The following is a 19,090-nucleotide window of genomic DNA, read 5'->3' on the forward strand; positions in this document are numbered from 1 at the left end:
TTATATAGATTAGATAGGCTGTGGACACTGCCGTCAGGCACAATTTTAGTGTATTCTTTCTTTCCCATTTATTACTGCTCATCTAAACAGAAATGACTGCTCAGTCTAGAGTTTTTATGGTCACACCAGATCCCATTAGCCGGACATCACTCAGAATTTTATTTTGGGTGCAGGTCTCTTCCCTTACAAGTCATTAGCTTATAATTATTAACTTGGTGTCCGCAGTGCCAAATAGTGATCAGCAACAACATTTATATAAATTCATACTATAATCATAAACACACTGATACAATTAAATAGGGTGCAGAAGTGAGGTAACGTGACTGAAGCGGTAAAGACAGCATTCAGTACTGTGAACAGAAATAAGTTTGGGAATGCGGCATTAACATGAGAATGTAAGTACAACTAGGTATGCTACAACACACACACACTTACCTATTATCTACCTACAGCACAATACTTTCTAGCTTCTACAGCACATCATGACAGTTCCCAGTCATCATTGAATAAGATAAAAAGGACAGCAGCTGATTCAGACAAAATTACATGATATTCATTTTAGCAGCTCTCCTTCAAATCCTTATTTCCTTTCCAAAATCTTTCTGGAAAGCCCAAAGTATGGCTGCCAGGCCCTCATACAGGCTCCCAGATCTCAGCATGTCATGTGAATTTCAGTTTAAGAGCCTATGACAAGGTAACGGAATTCATTTTGGGGAGAGGACAACTTTGGTTTATCCCTTAGAACAAAACAAATATTCAGCGGAGGACTCCTTAGACCTAATTTAAATATTCCCCCCTTCTTAAACCTCACCTTTACCTCTCTGCTCTCAAACCCTTATTGCCAAATGTATCTCCAGGAGTAGTAGACTAGGAACTGTAGTCAGAAAATAGTTGCTTTATTAATATTTTAAATATAAATTAGACTCATTTAGGTGCTTGGTCTTTATATGCTATCAGAGTAGCATGGGGATGCAGGTGTTAGGGGCTCCGATACTTCTGCCAAGAGCCCATGTGTATATGTGTTCTTTTTGCCCTTAAGCGGTACCATTAGGGACCTTATAAAATGTTGCAATTGGGCCACAAATGTCTAGTTACTCCCCTGAGTTAAGACATCAACACTGATGAAATAGTACATTTAAAACATAATATGCAAAATAAGCTTTCTTTTTACATCTATAATTATTTTTTCATTTGTACCTTAATAAAGATGAAAGTTTAACTCACCCGCTGATAGTTTCCACTATTGAAATAGTAATCTCGGGAAGGCATGCCAAGGCTAGGCTGGTCAATCTGAAAAAGCAAAATCACTGTTTAGAGGAACTGGGACATAGAGAAGACAACTGAACATACTGGGGGTCATTCAGTGCGGTCGGATTTGCTATCACTGCAGCAGTGATAGCGCAGTATGTAAATGCAGCAGAAGGCGTCTATTACATGCTGACACCTCCTTCTGCCCTAGTGATCCGAGCCGCATCCTAGGATGCAGCATCGTCTTAAAGAACGCACCATCGGCGGCTAACAACACCCATAGTGCCACGCAAGGCGGCCGTCGCAGGGGCCAGGAAATCTCCATCCTACAACGGAGATCCTTGGCCTTTTCCCCATCCCCACAATGGCATCAGATTGTCAATCAATGACAGTCTGATGCTGGACTGCGTCCTATGCCGCAGGACCCATTCAAGCATGCGCAGAACCGGATCTGCGCAAAGTACCAAAAATCAATACTTTGTGCTGATGGTCTCAGGTGCAGCTGAATGACCCCCACTGACTTAACATCCCCAAACCATTTATTTTTTATCTATTGTAAGTAAAGATGTTCTTTAAAAATGTGAAACTAGGGTTAAAGAACGCACCCATGGCCATACTCGTTTTATGTGGAGGCTGCCTTTTTTTCTATGGGAGTGAGTTGCAGATCTCAAAATAACAGTGCCACCGAGTATGTAGCTTTACACGCATCTAATTTGTTTATCTGAGCTGGCTTCAGACTACAACAATAGGTATATTGTTATGGAAGTTTCCATTTGAATGACTTTCTCAATTCTAAGCAAAAACATAAAGGCATAATAAAAACATCCTTTTACCCCCAGTCCTGTTTTTTAGACTTTATATGTTACTATAACAAGATCTTTTTTTCTGCATATGGCAGTGATTGAAAGTTCCCATGGGCATGTACCGCTGCAGGAAGTTATTACATTAGCTAGAAAGTAGTCTTTCTCTATCATTAGCATGACCCAGACCAGATGAACATATGCGTGGTCTGGTTTGCGGTATGTTACTGTGTATGAGATCAGTTTATTGTTATGAACCCATATTGTTTAAATCTCTCAGTCACTACAACACCCTGTATTAGGAAGTAATGCATTTGATTCTCAAAAAGCATTAAAGAAAAATGAATATTAGCGCTTTTTTATTTGTTTTTGTCCACTACGAAATATTTAAATAGGGTTGTCACCTTATTGCGCTGTATTTGTCACCCTGAAACTTAAATAAAATGCATATCTTTCCTGCTGCCTTCTGTGTATTCCAGAAAATCGATATATAGTCTAGGCAGAGTTGTTGTATTTTGCATTGACCTTGGTTATGACACAAACCACCAGTTCAGTTAAGCTGTGTCATATCCAAAGGCAGCAAAAATAAACAACTGTGCCTAGATAACTTAAAAACCTTTGTGGAAAAAACAGAAGTTAAATCACAGTCAAGGAGTCAATTGAAAAGGGCTATGAAGAAGCAATCCTGTAACTATTAGCTTCATTAGAGAATGAAACAAAAGGGCAGGTGGGGATATATATATATTTACCTGGATTTATGCTTTAAATTTAAATGGATGCCATATGCAGTTAAACTAAGGAATGACCAAACATCCAAAGATACAGGTCACTCAAAGGGTGAAACCCCTTACATAACTGAGAAGGGTTTCCACCTGAAGTTTGAATTTTACAAAATCTACCTCCTTCAATGTATTCTTGGGGTCTGATATAGAAATTCCAGAAATCCAATGCAGCATTTCTAGAGCCATTACATCAGATCTCCCCCTACTATGGTGAGAGCCAAACAATGGCAAAAGGTGAATGGAAGATACTTTGGCTGTGTACCTTTTGACCTTGATAGATTCAGCAGATAGCAAACATTGAGTATAGGGATGGGAATAAGTAAATCCCTATTAAAAGTGGAAAATCTCTTGTGACTTTAGAATTAAGATGTGAAGTTATATTTTTTTGATTGTAGACATTATAATTTAAGTCGCTCTGTGGGAGCTGTATCAAGCCGTTATAATACAATTTTTTATCACTTCTCCAGAGTCTATTAAAATGGTAAATCAGAGATTTTTTGGGTGGTTCCTTTCATTTCTCTTGATAACACTGCATCCATAGTAAGATATGGCGTTGAAGCATGATGTCATTATAACACGCTCTGACATGGAAGGGTGCTGCTATGTTTATGTACGGGACCTCCTGACCTGTTTGCAAACAATGAGACGCTTGCAATGTTTTCCAGGTCTCATAAATGTGCAGTGGTGCCATCCAGGAGCCATTACAGGTATGTATCACATCAGCACTATGCCAATATGATATAGGCAGGCAGAGACCACCATATAGGTGGGTTACCACTACACCTCTCTGGGACCTTTATTTTATACTTGCCTACTTTTGAAAAAGCATTTCAGGGAGATTGTGACAGTAACACCTATCAGCACAGACGTATATACTTCTACATCTGACAGGCGTGTCATGAAAATGACTTACATCCAAATGTAAATGGGCCCCAACATTAGTAAGAGCTACTTGTTGAAGAAAAGACACTAATATTTTGCAGGATTTGTGTGTATTGTGTTTTACATGAGGTTCCATATACTGTAAGTGGCCACGAGAAACCTTATTTAAAATGCATGTAGCCATTGGGACCATTGTGCCTTATAAACAATGCAGGGAAATGGCACAGATGAGCCCATTTAAATGTTTATAGCTCTGATTTCTTTTTATCCCCCAAGAATGTAGCAGCTATATAATGGGGGTGTAATCAGGTAGATTGTTGGTCTCTTCGGGGAGGCAGGGAGATTGCTACTATTTCAGGGAGTCTCCTGCAGAATGAGGGAGGGTAGGCAACTATGCTTTATTTTTAATATATTGATGCGCTAATACATTGTTACAAGCCGCTAGCAGCGCGTCTGTGTTATTACACTCCAGCATCCAGATTTCTGCATGTATCCCTGTGTTCAGCCTCAGCTGCTGTATAATTAGTAGTTTGCCCCTGTGTGTCTGGCTGTCCAGCTGCATTGTGTCTCCTCATCAGTAGGCTTGTTTTTTCTGCTGTTCTGATTGGGAGTGTCTCCCTTCCTGTACACTCCTCAAACACTGGTGATAGTTCCTGCTACATGTGAGAACCAGTCAACCCTGTGTACTCATGAGATTCTGATACCCAGTCAAGATCGTTTTCCTGATTGTATCCAGCTAGCCTTGAGTTCAGGTTTTGTGTTGTAATTCCACACAGGCTCTTGGTTTTACATTTTATTATTGTTACCACCTTGTGCATTGTTGCATTTATAGTTTGCTAAATTGCTTATATCATCCTGTGCATTGTTGCATTTACATATCATTAGCATTCATTATTGTACCACCCTGGGCATTGTTGCATTTCATATTCGTTGAGTGTTTGTTATTATATCACCTTGTGCATTGTTGCACCTGTGTACAATTTGTTTACTATTCCTGACTGTGTATTGGGCAGGGCTTTCAAGGTTGTCTCAAGTGACGTCTCACTGTACTGCATTTACTCTTGCCCAGTCTCCAATAGTCACCTTGTCTATACATCAGACCTGGGGGCATCTGAGTATGGGGTGGACCTAATTCCTGGAAAGGCGGCTGCTATAGGAGAAGCCTAGCATCGCAGGAGGCTAAAAGACTGCTGGGCAAGGCGTAATTACGTGAGCATCACCTGGTGCCACTTGATAACCCAGATAACTGAGTAGTCTTCGTGACATACATCCTGCATCACTGCAATAAGCTTTGATGCAGGATATTTTTTAATACAGAGATAAATGACATCTTCATACATCTCCTCCTCTGTGTGCAAAGGTGGGAGCATTAAAGCCCTGGGCATGCCGGGATTTGTAATTCCACTATAGGTGACACATAATAAGGATTCCTTTAACAGATAATAAAATGAAAGTGTCCATAAGAAAAAAAGCTTCCCCTATAATTACAATCTTACTGTATGTCATACATATAAAAATATCTGTCTTGTGCTGCTTTATTAGTCTCCTATATGCATAGTGAGTCTTCCCTCTTCAGTATTGAATTAGTACAATAATTATTAACATAATTAACCCATCAAATTAACCTTGAGCGGTCAATACACAAACAGACATTCAGAGCAGATTTACAACCCTCCAGTCAATCAGATGTAAACTGCCTCTTTTGGCTGATTTCAAATTGACCTGTTCATTAATCCTGTTAGTGCTCCATGAGTAGCAAATCTTGGCAGCACAGTTGGTTTAGTGGTAAGCATTACTGCCTCACTTCACTGATGCTATGAGTTAATTTCCTGGTCATGGTCAATCTGTGTTTGCATGTTCTCATCTCTGTTTTCAGAGGTTTCATCCAAGTGTTCCACTTTACTCCCATGCTCCAAAAGCATATTGGTAGCTTAAAGAACTGTCACATCTTCAGGCCCACCCCAACCTAAGAAAAATGCAGATCTGCTGGTAGGGGGTGGGGCAAATTGCATCATTTAGCCACACCCCCTCTGTCGGTGCCGTGATTCAGACGATTCTCAGCCCATCTTGGCAGCTTCACTAGAAGGAGGATGGGTTGCGGGAAATATACCTACTTTTCCATGGAAGTGGGGGACTACCCGAAAAATCTGGAGTTGGCAAGTATGGACTGATGTGAATGACTGAAATAGTCTTTGTAAAGCTCTACAGAATATGTACTGTATGCCAGGGGCATTTTAACAGAGGAGTAAATTCCGGGTGGGCCCCATCCACTCCACGGCGCAGTAGGAATTGGCACTGTGCCAGAGTCTACTGCGCATGTGCAGGTCTCTGGAAACACGGCACACTCATTTTACTGCGGTCAATTTGGCTGTGATATTTGTTGCGGCTGCAGTGCCCGACGCGGGACTCCGGAAAGGTACCTATTAAAGCATGGGTACAGTGCATGAGGTATGGGACTGCATACGTTCTAGAAACGCCAATGCTGGAGGCTTTATATAAATAACTCCTAACAAATACATTATCTTAAGGTTTTCTTTTATTTTCATGACAATCTGACTTTATTTTAAACTGAAGAAAGAAAATTCCCTATGTATTTGAGGAGACCAATAAAGAGGTTGAATCTACAGTTAGAAAAATCTTAATTTGCATTTAAATACTAAAATAAATAATAAAAATAAATAAATGAAAAAAGACAAATTTCAGTTAACTTAAAAATGTCTAGTTATCCCTGAACAGTGCTGTCATAAGATGTGTGTAGTTTGTCCACACGCTAAATACAGCCCAACATGTTATTCCTGCAAACCTGACAAAAGTAAATTTAGTACTGAGAGTAAAATAGTATTAATCTTTATACATAAATGATGTGCTTGCTCGACTCCCGGTCATCATTCCACACAAATATATCAACGAGGACCCTTTTGTTGAATCTGTAGTTCAGAAGGGCCAGTTTTTCTTCCAAACTCCAATGGGGCTCTAAGGAAACAAAAGTGAGAGGCCATTTAGAAAGAATCATAAACTGCATAAAACCCAGCTGATAACTTAATCATTGCAAAACCATACATTTGTTTTTCTAAGGCACTTTCATTACTATTAATGCCGAGCACATTATCAGAACCCTCATTGTGTAAACAGAACTGTGCTCAATTGTAGGTGCCTCATTGTATTTGACTACGTTTCAGCAGCTAAATAAGGTAGATGAGTTGTTTTCAATTGAGTCAGGCTCAATGCCATAGTGGAACATTTGTCCGGTATAAGAAGACGTGCCCTGTAATTGGATTGCCTTCATCCACTCCGCTATGATAAATAGTATTTGGACAAGGTTATTGTTGTTTAGTAAGATCAATGTGCTGAGAGTTACCTTTGGTGAGGTTCCAATCGTTATAAGCTACTGGCCACTCTCCAACTAGAGGTAAAAGTTCTAAAAGAGGTAATGCGTCTCTCTGCTCAATCAGACCTAGAGGGAAACATATTAATCAACAACAATGAATTAAAAAAATAGTATAATTTCAAACTGTCACCATAATTGATAAGATATTTCAGGGTTTTTTTTTTTTTATATATAACAAACAAAACAAAACAAATACAATGGTCTAAAGCACAAAAGGTAGGTACTGTAAATACTGACACAAAATCTGTGAATAAACCCTAAAATAAACTATGCATACTGTCTTCAGTATTATGTTAAAATAAAGGGGTCTATTTACTAAGCCTTGGATGGAGATAAAGTTGCTGGAGATAAAGTACCAACCAATCGGCTCCTATTTGTCATTACACAGCCTGTGACATGGCAGTTAGGAGCTGATTGGCTGGTACGTTATCTCTAGCGACTTTAACTCCATCCAAGGCTTAGTAAATAGACCCCAAAGTCCTTTATTGTTAATCATAGGTCAATAAGGAACACACTCCTAGAACGCTCAAGCAGCTGTGTTATAATAGGACTACACAATAGCAGCACATTCAATGAAGCAGTCCTGTCGCTTAAACACAGTGGAGGCAGCCATTCTATGGGAGTCGGACCAACCAATATCCAACAGATTGCAGGTATATGTTCAGGATTCCGGCTGTCTGGATCCTGGCAGTCGAGATACCGTCAGCCGTCAGAACACCAAAGCCAGAATCCTGACCATGTGAGCATCACAATGCCAGGACACTGACAGTCGGGATCTCAAAGGTAAGTTTAGGGTTAGGCTGCTGAAAGGGGGGGGGTTAAGCACTAAGGGGGAGGTTAGGGTTAGGCTGCGGTAAGGGGGGATAGGGTTAGGAGGGTAGGGGGTAGGGGGAGGTAGAAAACTTACCTCACCCCTGACGGGATTGTGACCGTCCGGTTGTCGGTATTGTCACTGACAGCATCCCATACACTGGGACCACATACCGATCCCGCAAATAAGCGAATTAGTTGAAATTTCATGTCATTTGACGTAGTTACTGAGTGGTGAAACGCGCAGTGTTTGGTTAAGGACAGTTTGGACAGGAGTGAAGCCTTTATTGTCCAAAAAAAGGATGTAATTTATCAATGCACACTGTCATAATAAAGCTGGTAATTAATTACATAGGACAAACTAGAGACTAAACTATTGTTCTTGTTGATGTATGACAAGTGACTTTATGGTGTGATGTACAAAATTTTTTTTTTTTTGCTTTTAATCATTCAAATAAATGGTGGTACATTATTTTGATCTCCATTTTTATCTTTTGATTAATGTCTTAAATACCAACCAATAAGTAAATTAAAGACAGTGGTGAAACTGAAAATATTGAATTCTACTAAATAACCCTTCTGGATATTTACAAATGTTAGAGGTTAGCGCAGCATTGAATATTTGATCATTCTCTAAATGCTTGCAAATTCAGCACTATAGCTAATGAGGGTATACGTTTAAGTTGCCGACAGTTGGGATTCTTGCGTTTAGGATTCCAATGCCGGAATCCCGACAGTGGCAATGCCGGCATCCAGAATACCAGGCAAACAGGCTTTCACGACACTAAAAGAGTGGAAATAGAACCTGTGGCAAATGCAGTGAGCCCGCAAGGGGACTATGTGCGCTCGCCCTGCTGCCGGCATGCCTTGTCAGTATACTGCCGGCCGGCATCCCAGCCCCTGGTAAATCATACCGGACCCCTAATGAGAACAATGTCTAAAAAAATTGGTGTCTCTGGTTATCAATTGGTTTGTGCACTGTACCATTATGCAAATGTGTAATACAGTGCACGGATAGTATGGAGCCCAGGCCGCAAAAACCAGGATTGCAGTTTCCGATCTGCCGGCTTTAAAACATGCATCCTGAGGTGTAGTTTGATTGTAGGTAAATAAAACCGCACAAAACTACATTTGTACAGCTGAGGTTTGCAAAGAGCATTTTGATACATCCTGGGCTTATTCTTATTAGTCTAATTCAGATCTTTTTTTTTTTCATAATCATTTATGGTTGTTTTTTTTTTTTTTTTGCCTCTCTAAACATGTTAAGCCAATGATGTGCAACAGCAAGTTCTAGGTTCCTCCAAGAGTTCTGCATTCCCTGCCCATTTCCACTTTTATATAGCTTGTCAAGCCTGTGTAAAATGATTCCTGTCACTGTGTTGAGTGACCCCTTACATAACTGTAGTGAGTGAGTGACCCCTTACATAACTGTAGTGAATGACCCCTTACATAACTGTAGTGAATGACCCCTTACATAACTGTAGTGAGCGAGTGACCCCTTACATAACTGTAGTGAGCGAGTGACCCCTTACATAACTGTAGTGAATGACCCCTTACATAACTGTAGTGAGAGATTGACCCCTTACATAACTGTAGTGAATGACCCCTTACATAACTGTAGTGAGCGAGTGACCCCTTACATAACTGTAGTGAATGACCCCTTACATAACTGTAGTGAGAGATTGACCCCTTACATAACTGTAGTGAATGACCCCTTACATAACTGTAGTGAGCGAGTGACCCCTTTCATAACTGTAGTGAACGAGTGACCCCTTTCATAACTGTAGTGAACGAGTGACCCCTTACATAACTGTAGTGAACGAGTGACCCCTTTCATAACTGTAGTGAACGAGTGACCCCTTACATAACTGTAGTGAATGACCTCTTACATAACTGTATTAGCTCTTCTCTGAATTGGTTTTCTTGAAGTCATTCGTTGGAGGACAATAAATGATTATGTTAGCCAATTTTGTATTGATTGCATCCTTATTTTCTATCAATAATTATATGTCAGTAATGACTGCACCTGTATAGAAAAGAGCACTCACATGGTCTGTGCTGTATGACAGTCTACAATGATGGAACACTGCCTAACAAAACAACACATAGTCAGCTATAATGTAATCAGCCGCAGTTTAGCTGTAAGCAAGTAAAGACAGATGTACTATAGAGAGGCGTGCCATGAATGAGAGATCTGGACTTCAAACAGAAAGGATGACACAGAAAAGACACAAATATGGAAACTGTCTATTTACTCAAAGTAAAACATACATTGAAATTGTACCAGCTGCAAAGTCTCTGATCGCTGTTAGAATTAATCAGTGTAGTATAGTATATGTATGTGTATATATATATGGGATGCGGTTAGTCGGGATACTGGAGGTCATGTGCCTGACGCTGGAATCCCGACACCACTCAGAATCATGGGGTCACTTTTAGGTAAGGCACTAGAGGGGGGTTAGCCATAGACACATCCCCCCCTCCACCCTTTATCTGCCACCCCTGGAGTCTTGGCTGTAGCCACCACCACCCTAATCTTAGCCCTAGCCACCATCCTAAGTGGGTTAGTGTTAAGTTAGGGGACAGGGGAGGGGTAAAATAATTACCCCATCTCCTGTTGGCATTCTCATTGTCGGAATGGTGGGCCGGATTTGCCATAGGGCTCACCAGGTAGATTCCCGGTAGGTCGATGTGTCTGTGGGGCCTGTTTTGTGTGTTGTCATGTGTTCCTGCCCCGGCGCACATGACAGACAGCCCACCGCACTCAGTACACTGCATTGTCCCCATTCATTCTGCTATTCCATCTCTGCAGCACAGCAACTCTGCCATGGCTACACGGTATGTTATACCTCTTGTGCTGCCCATGTTATGCCACTTCTAAAAAATGTGACCGTTCCCAATCCGCCCCTGGTTCTCAGACACGACCGCTCCTGATTGGCTGCTGGTCCGCGGCAGATTTGAAATAGTAGCGCCACAGTCATTGGAGCCGCAATGCAGCCAACCACAGCCTCCTCCTCCTTACACCGCCGCCACCCACTGCCTCCTCCTCCGCTGCACCGCCGCTGCCCTCAGTCCTTCTCTGCACCTCCGCCTCCTCCACACCATGCCGACCACAGCCTCCTCATGTATCGCACCGCAGACAACAGCATTCTCAGCACTGCTGCTGCTACAGATGTAGCCTCGCTCATCTAGGCTTCTCTGCTGCGCCTAGGTACACCAAGGTTTATTAGCATAAGCCTTTCATCTATTGTTCTCAGCTGCAATACGATACAGAGAGAACAATACAGCAGGGGATTAAGTCCGACTGCCCTGGCTCAATCCTATTAAAGGGACAGATGAGGAGGGCTCAATCTGTAAATAGGTAATCTTATCCTGCTGCCTTTCTCTCTCCCTAGTCCCTGCTGTCCTTCTCTCTGTCACTCTCCCTGTCCCTATGTCCCACTCCCTGCTGTCACTTTCCCTGTCCCTCTGTCACTCTCCCTGTCCCTATGTCCCTGTTGTCACTCTCCCTGAATTTTGTCTCATTCCATGTGGCATAATGTGAATTTTGGCTCATTCTATGTGCTATAATGTGAATTTCGGATCATGCCATGTGCTGTAATGTGAATTTCGGCTCATACTGTGTGCTATAATGTGAATTTCGGCTCATACCGTGTGCTATAATGTGAATTTCGGCTCATACTGTGTGCTATAATGTGAATTTCGGCTCATACCATATGCTGTAATGTGAATTATGGCTCATACCATGTGCTATGATGTGAATTTCGGCTCATAATGTGTGCTATAATGTGAATTTAGGCGAATACCATGTACTATAATGTGAATTTTGGCTCATTCTATGTGCTATAATGTGAATTTTGGCTCATACCATGTGCTATAATGTGAATTCCATCTCATTCTGTGTGCTATAATGTGAATTTTGGCTCATACCATGTGCTATAATGTGAATTCCATCTCATTCTGTGTGCTATAATGTGAATTTCAGCTCATACTGTGTGGTATATTGTTAAAGGGGCACCAGTACTAGATAGTATAAGGGGTCCAACTATTGTGGTGCAAAATGTGTATAAGGGGTATATGGTGTGTTAAACTACACTTAAGGACACCCCCCCTTTTGAGTGGCCATGCCCCCTTTTCCGTAGCGGCGCGTGCATAATTGCAACCTTCACTTCTCCATACCCCCACTTCAAAATTTTCACTTCAACCACTGATTATATGTATATATGCATATATAGGGGGTAATTCTGAGTTGATCGCAGCAGGAATTTTGTTAGCAGTTCGGCAAAACCATGTGCACTGCAGAGGAGGCAGATATAACGTGCAGAGAGAGTTAGATTTGGGTGGGTTATTTTGTTTCTGTGCAGGGTAAATACAGGCTGCTTTATTTTTACACTGCAATTTAGATTGCAGATTGAACACACCACACCCACATATCTAACTTTCTCTGCACATGTTATATCTGCCTCCCCTGCAGTGCACATGGTTTTGCCCAATTGCTAACAAAGTTGCTGCTGCGATCAACTCAGAATTAGGCCTAAAATTCCTGCTGCGATCAACTCTGAATTACCCCCACAGGGGGTAATTCCAAGTTGATCGCAGCAGGAATTTTGTTAGCAGTTGGGCAAAACCATGTGCACTGCAGGGGAGGCAGATATAACATGCAGAGAGAGTTAGATTTGGGTGGGTTATTTTATTTCTGTGCAGGGTAAATACTGGTTGCTTTATTTTTACACTGCAGATTAGATTGCAGATTGAACACACCCCACCCAAATCTAACTCTCTCTGCACGTTATATCTGCCCCCCCCCCCCCCCCCCCTGCAGTGCACATGGTTTTGCCCAACTGCTAAAAAAATTCCTGCTGCGATCAACTTGGAATTACCCCCATAGTCCCTACCACAAGTGGTGCTGAAGGCCCAGTGATCCCCTGTTCCTACTTTTACAACTAGTAGATTGCCAGCCAAATTTATCTTCTCTCTCTCTCTCTCTCTCTCTTGCATATAATGACATTGGCAGTAGCGAGATGCTACCAGGGAAGGAAATACAACTGCAAAATCCTAAAGCTAAATACAGTATTAATGGCACTATACTGGAAACTACTGAGGAGGAAAGGGATCTAGGAGTCACTATTTCAGATGACTTAAAGGCAGGTAAGCAATGTAACAAGGCAATGAGGAAGGCTAGTCAGATGCTTGGCTGCATTGGGAGAGGAATCAGCAGCAGAAAGAAAGAAGTAATAATGCCACTGTATAGGTCATTGGTACGGCCTCATCTAGAATACTGTATTCAGTTCTGGAGGCCATATCTTCAAAAGGATATTAATACATTAGAAACTGTACAAAGGAGGGCAACTAAAATGGTGCATGGCCTACATCACAAAACATACCCAGAAAGACTAAGAAATCTCAATATGTATAGTTTGGAGCAGAGAAGAGAAAGGGGGGACATGATAGAAACTTTCAAATATATGAAGGGTTTTAACAAAGTCCAGGAGGGAAACATTCTCCAAATGAAGAGAAGCAATAGGACACGAGGACATGCACTGAGACTGGAGGGGGGGAGGTTCAGGGGAAATTTGCGGAAAAATTATTTCACAGAAAGGGTAGTGGACAAGTGGAATAGCCTCCCATCAGAGGTGGTAGAGGCTAAGACAGTAGAGCAATTTAAACATGCATGGGATAGACATAAGGATATCCTTACAAAGAAATAAGGATCAAATAAGGTTAGTGATAAAAAAAAATAATATATAAAAAAAAAAAAAAAGGGGCAGACTAGATGGGCCAAGTGGTTCTTATCTGCCGACAAATTCTATGTTTCTATGTTTCTATGTAAACTTAGTAATGGCAATTATAAGTTTGCACTTCCTGGTGTGAATCACACATCCATTGAAGAAATTGATCTACTGAGGGCTATTAGATTGCTCTATACTTACTTTCATTCATGCAGGACTTATATAATGTTTTGGCTTTTCTAAAGGCATCACGGTCATCCTGGTCTGGCATTTCCAGTAAACCTTAAAAAAAATAAAAAATAAAAATACAATGGTTACTTTATATTACAATATTTTGCTGTTGTTGAGTTCATTGGCTCCTTCAACTTTTATTACCATTCTGACCCTGACCCTGTCATCCAATCCTCTTCAGTATCTCCAGCAGCCTGTTGGACATCCACTCTTCTATGATCCATCGCTTCCTTAAATTTAAAATCTCTAAAACTGAGGTCATTGTCTTTCCACCTCCCAAAGTCCCTTCTCCTGTACCATTGACAATATCTGCTCTACTCTGTCCTCTGAGACCGCAACTCAGAGTCAACTTCTACTCTGTCTTCTCCTTCACTGTCCACATCCTATCCCTTCACATTCTATCCTTCCACACTCTATCCCACTGCACGCTATCCCTCCACATTCCATTCCTCTACACTCTATACCCCCACATTCTATCCCTCCACATTTTATCCCTCCACATTCTATTGCTCCACACTGTAGCCCTCCACATTCTTTTCCTCCACACTCTAGCCCACCACATTCTATCCTGTCACACTGTAGCCCTCCACATTCTTATTCTCCACACTCTAGCCCGCCACATTCTATTCCACCACATTCTATCCAGTCACACTGTAGCCCTCCAGCCTCCACATTGTATCCCTCCACACTGTAGCCCTCCACATTCTATCCCTCCACACTCTAGCCCCCCACATTCTATCCCTTCACACCTGTAGCCCTCCACATTCTATTCCTCCACATTCTATCCCTCCACACTGTAGCCCTTCACATTCTATCCCTCCACACTCTATCCCCCCACACTGTAGCCCTCCACATTCTATTCCTCCACATTCTATCCCTCCACACTTTTGTGCAAACAATAGATCACAATTAGTGCGCCTGAGCCGCCGAAAAGAAAAGTGGTTAGAAGTATCACCAATACTCCCAATAGACAGAAATACAACAAATAGTTTACCACCTTTTATCTCAGGCGCTCCTCAACTAATACAGTGTTCAATCTCTCAGATTTACAGGAGACATATGCCCTTGGAAAATAGAACATAAAAATACATAGTGTGATATTGTAACAATGGGAGAAGACAGGTAAAACAATCTCTAGAGGTGCCAGACTCGTACCGCATCAGGTGGTCTACTAATATGTAGACAGTTGCGCAGTATTTAGAGCGGGTCACCGTCTTAGATATACCTTGACTCCTTCCAACGTCTCGGGAGTGTCTCCTTCTTATTCCAACCCAAGGTGCATGTGAATAAAAATGGTACTCCAATGGTGCATTACCATAAATAGTTTATTCATAAGATTTAAAACTTTAAAAGGTGGGTTCTTACCAGACTGAATGGTCTACATGAAACAGTAGACAACAGCATTTGTTACACATAAAACAACCAGGCGTCCCCAGGAGTAGTTGTAAACAGCCAGGCAAGAGCTCCACACACGTCCTGCTACCTTCACCAACGCGTTTCGATAACAAATGGTTATCTTTTTCAAGGTGTAGATGGTAGCAGACACCCTGTGGTATTTATCCTCCCACAAATCTAGACAACTAAAAGCCTAATGCCAGACATGGATTGCCTAACTGCTAAAATCCTAAAAACCTAACATGGGCTTAATACATTGAGGGAAATCCATTTCATGCATTCCTGGTGGCCTTCTAAAAGTCAGTTTCCCGCCAGATAAACTGTCCAATGATATCGCGTGACGCTGCATTAACCCGTCACCGGAAGTGACGTGGATCGGCATTTGTTGTCTGGCAGGAAGTGACACGACCTCCTGTGTCAGAGGCATGACGCGACCGTCCCCTCCGCGCGGCACGATAGCCCGTCACCGGAAGTGACATAAATCAACATCCGCCGTCTGGCCGGAACCCGGAAGTCCCACAATGCGGATGATACATTTCTCTGGTCCCGTTTCCATGGCTATTTTGCCGGATGTAGTGTAATAAACGGTCCATATGGTATCATTCTAATGCATGTCCCTTAAGGACAGAGCCATTTTGTTGTAGTCATCCACCCATTTGTAATAATAAAAAAGAAAAACATCAATTAAAAATAATATAAAGGTACAATAAAAATATAAAATGCATCCTGAATAATAATCTAGAGATCGGAATAAGGAGAGATTTTCAGTTTTACAAGAACCTATTTAAAGATAGTTTGCATTTCTATCCTGGCAAGTTTTTGTTGTAGATCTCCTCCTCTAATGTCTGGTTTAACACGTTTCAAGGCATAGAAATTCTTTATCTCCCTAGGGTCACAATTGTGTATTTTCTTAAAATGTGCCGACAGGGCGTGGGTTTCTAGTCCTTTTTTAATATTTCGGAGGTGTTCTCCCAGTCTGATTTTCAAGGCTCTGCTGGTACGGCCTATATAGAATTTCCCACATGTACATTCTACACAGTACACTACATTATTAGAATGGCAAGTTACAAATTATTTAATGGTGCACTTTCTTTCGTTAATGATGACCTCTACTATCTTATTCCCGAAAGTGTTTGTGACATTTTTGCAAGCAATACAAGCTCCACACCTGTAAAAACCCTCCGATGTTATTATTGGTCCAGTAGAGCCAGTTCAAACTGGCTCTACTGGAAGAAATTCTATATAGGCCGTACCAGCAGAGCCTTGAAAATCAGACTGGGAGAACTCCTCCGAAATATTAAAAAAGGACTAGAAACCCACGCCCTGTCGGCACATTTTAAGAAAATACACAATTGTGACCCTAGGGAGATAAAGAATTTCTATGCCTTGAAACGTGTTAAACCAGACATTAGAGGAGGAGATCTACAACAAAAACTTGCCAGGATAGAAATGCAAACTATCTTTAAATATAAAACCTTAGAACAAGGAGGTCTTAATAAAGACTTTGAGACCAAGTGGTTCTTGTAAAACTGAAAATCTCTCCTTATTCCGATCTCTAGATTACTATTCAGGATGCATTTTATATTTTTATTGTACCTTTATATTATTTTTAATTTATGTTTTTCTTTTTTATTATTACAAATGGGCGGATGACTACAACAAAATGGCTCTGTCCTTAAGAGACATGCATTAGAATGATACCATATGGACAGTTTATTATACTACATCCGGCAAAATAGCCATGGAAACGGGACCAGAGAAATGTATTATCCGCATTGTGGGACTTCCGGGTTCCGGCCAGACGGCGGATGTTGATTTATGTCACTTCCGGTGACGGGCTATCGTGCCACGCGGAGGGAACAGTCGCGTCATGCCTCTGACACAGGAGGTCGTGTCACTTCCTGCCAGACAACAAATGCCGATCCACGTCACTTCCGGTGACGGGTTAATGCAGCGTCACGCGATATCATTGGACAGTTTATCTGGCGGGAAACGGACTTTTAGAAGGCCACCAGGAATGCATGAAATGGATTTCCCTCAATGTATTAAGCCCATGTTAGGTTTTTAGGATTTTAGCAGTTAGGCAATCCATGTCTGGCATTAGGCTTTTAGTTGTCTAGATTTGTGGGAGGATAAATACCACAGGGTGTCTGCTACCATCTACACCTTGAAAAAGATAACCATTTGTTATCGAAACGCGTTGGTGAAGGTAGCAGGACGTGTGTGGAGCTCTTGCCTGGCTGTTTACAACTACTCCTGGGGACGCCTGGTTGTTTTATGTGTAACAAATGCTGTTGTCTACTGTTTCATGTAGACCATTCAGTCTGGTAAGAACCCACCTTTTAAAGTTTTAAATCTTATGAATAAACTATTTATGGTAATGCACCATTGGAGTACCATTTTTATTCACATGCACCTTGGGTTGGAATAAGAAGGAGACACTCCCGAGACGTTGGAAGGAGTCAGGATATATCTAAGACGGTGACCCGCTCTAAATACTGCGCAACTGTCTACATATTAGTAGACCACCTGATGTGGTACGAGTCTGGCACCTCTAGAGATTGTTTTACCTGTCTTCTCCCATTGTTACAATATCACTGTCACAACTGAGGGCCTGAGCTGACGGGAGGCAGCCTCAGTTGTAGGGGCTGAGATGTACCGGAACCTGGGAGGTTGTATCAGACCCCTGGACATGTAAGTAACATGAATAATAACTGCCCGAAGGCGTGACCACGACAGCTTGGATAAAAGTCAATGATGTTTATTATGACAACTCCGCAACACAGCAGCAGTAAAAGAAAACGTAAAAGTCAGCAAAGAATAAATACAGTTCCTGGGTACTACAGGATGGCAGGAGCCACAGGGCACTGGTAGTGTGAGATAGTTCTTATGATCTTCTAGATGGAAAGTCCTTACCAGGCTCGACTGTAGCAATGGAGATAACCCAGGATTGTGCCAGCTGGTGTTCCAGGAAAAGCTGGGTTGCTGAAGATAAAACAGCTGCTGTGGATACTGGCTGGAACCAGACTGTTGTTAGCACGGAGTGGATACTGGCTGGAACCAGTTAAATAATAAATGAACTTGGGAGCGATGAAATATGAACTGAAATGTAGAACTTGAGAGCGGAGAAATAATAATACCGGTGGAGAGTGGTAAAGTGTAGAAAGGACACCGGCCCTTTAAGGGAAGCTGTACTCTGCTGGAAGCTGAGCTGGAAGCAGGTAATGTTGTAGCTGGAAACAGATGAATCCACAATGGATTGGAGAGTCAGGCTACACCGCAGGTGGAATGCTGGTGCGGGTCTCTATGGTGGAAGTTTTGAGACAGGAGCTGGAACCTGGAAGACAATCACAGGAGAGAGACAAACAGGAACTAAGTTTGACAACCAAAGCACTGACGCCTTCCTTGCTCAGGCACAGTGTATTTATACCTGCAGCAAGGAAGGGATTGGCTAGGCAATTATGCAGATTATCAATACTGAGAACAGATTGGTGGAAATGATCAGCTGACAGAATCCAAGATGGCTGCGCCCATGCAGACACTTGGAGGGAAGTTTGGTTTGTAATCCATGTGGTAATGAAAACAGTAATGGCGGCGCCGGCCACCGGAGACAGGAGGCGCCAGGCTGACAGATGCACATCCAACCACGCGGACACAGCGGAGGCCGCGGCTGACGTAATCGCCACTCAGACACTCTGCATGCAGAAGTTCAGGGACGGCGGCGGAGGCCGCGGGAGACGCCATGCCAGGTGTAATATGGCGTTTACTGTGACAGCGTCCCAGAGTGACAGGAGAGGATACAGGAATGTACACATCAGGATAACA

General features: G+C 42.1%; 1 protein-coding gene across 2 annotated transcripts in view; it reads right to left on the bottom strand.

The window, feature by feature from the left end:
* The window catches only part of MMEL1 (membrane metalloendopeptidase like 1), a 536,727-nt gene that overhangs the window by 121,296 nt on the left and 396,341 nt on the right, over nucleotides 1-19,090 (bottom strand). For both annotated transcript variants that reach the window (XM_063943337.1, XM_063943336.1), the window contains exons 5-8: nucleotides 13,841-13,921; nucleotides 7,071-7,166; nucleotides 6,567-6,685; nucleotides 1,225-1,290 (exon numbers count right to left, since the gene is read on the bottom strand). In XM_063943337.1, coding sequence (XP_063799407.1) covers nucleotides 1,225-1,290; nucleotides 6,567-6,685; nucleotides 7,071-7,166; nucleotides 13,841-13,921 — 362 coding nt within the window. The remainder of the gene's footprint in view (nucleotides 1-1,224; nucleotides 1,291-6,566; nucleotides 6,686-7,070; nucleotides 7,167-13,840; nucleotides 13,922-19,090) is intronic.

The sequence above is a fragment of the Pseudophryne corroboree genome, chromosome 10 (genome assembly GCF_028390025.1).
Source record: "Pseudophryne corroboree isolate aPseCor3 chromosome 10, aPseCor3.hap2, whole genome shotgun sequence".
In the NCBI taxonomy this organism is placed as follows: domain Eukaryota; kingdom Metazoa; phylum Chordata; class Amphibia; order Anura; family Myobatrachidae; genus Pseudophryne; species Pseudophryne corroboree.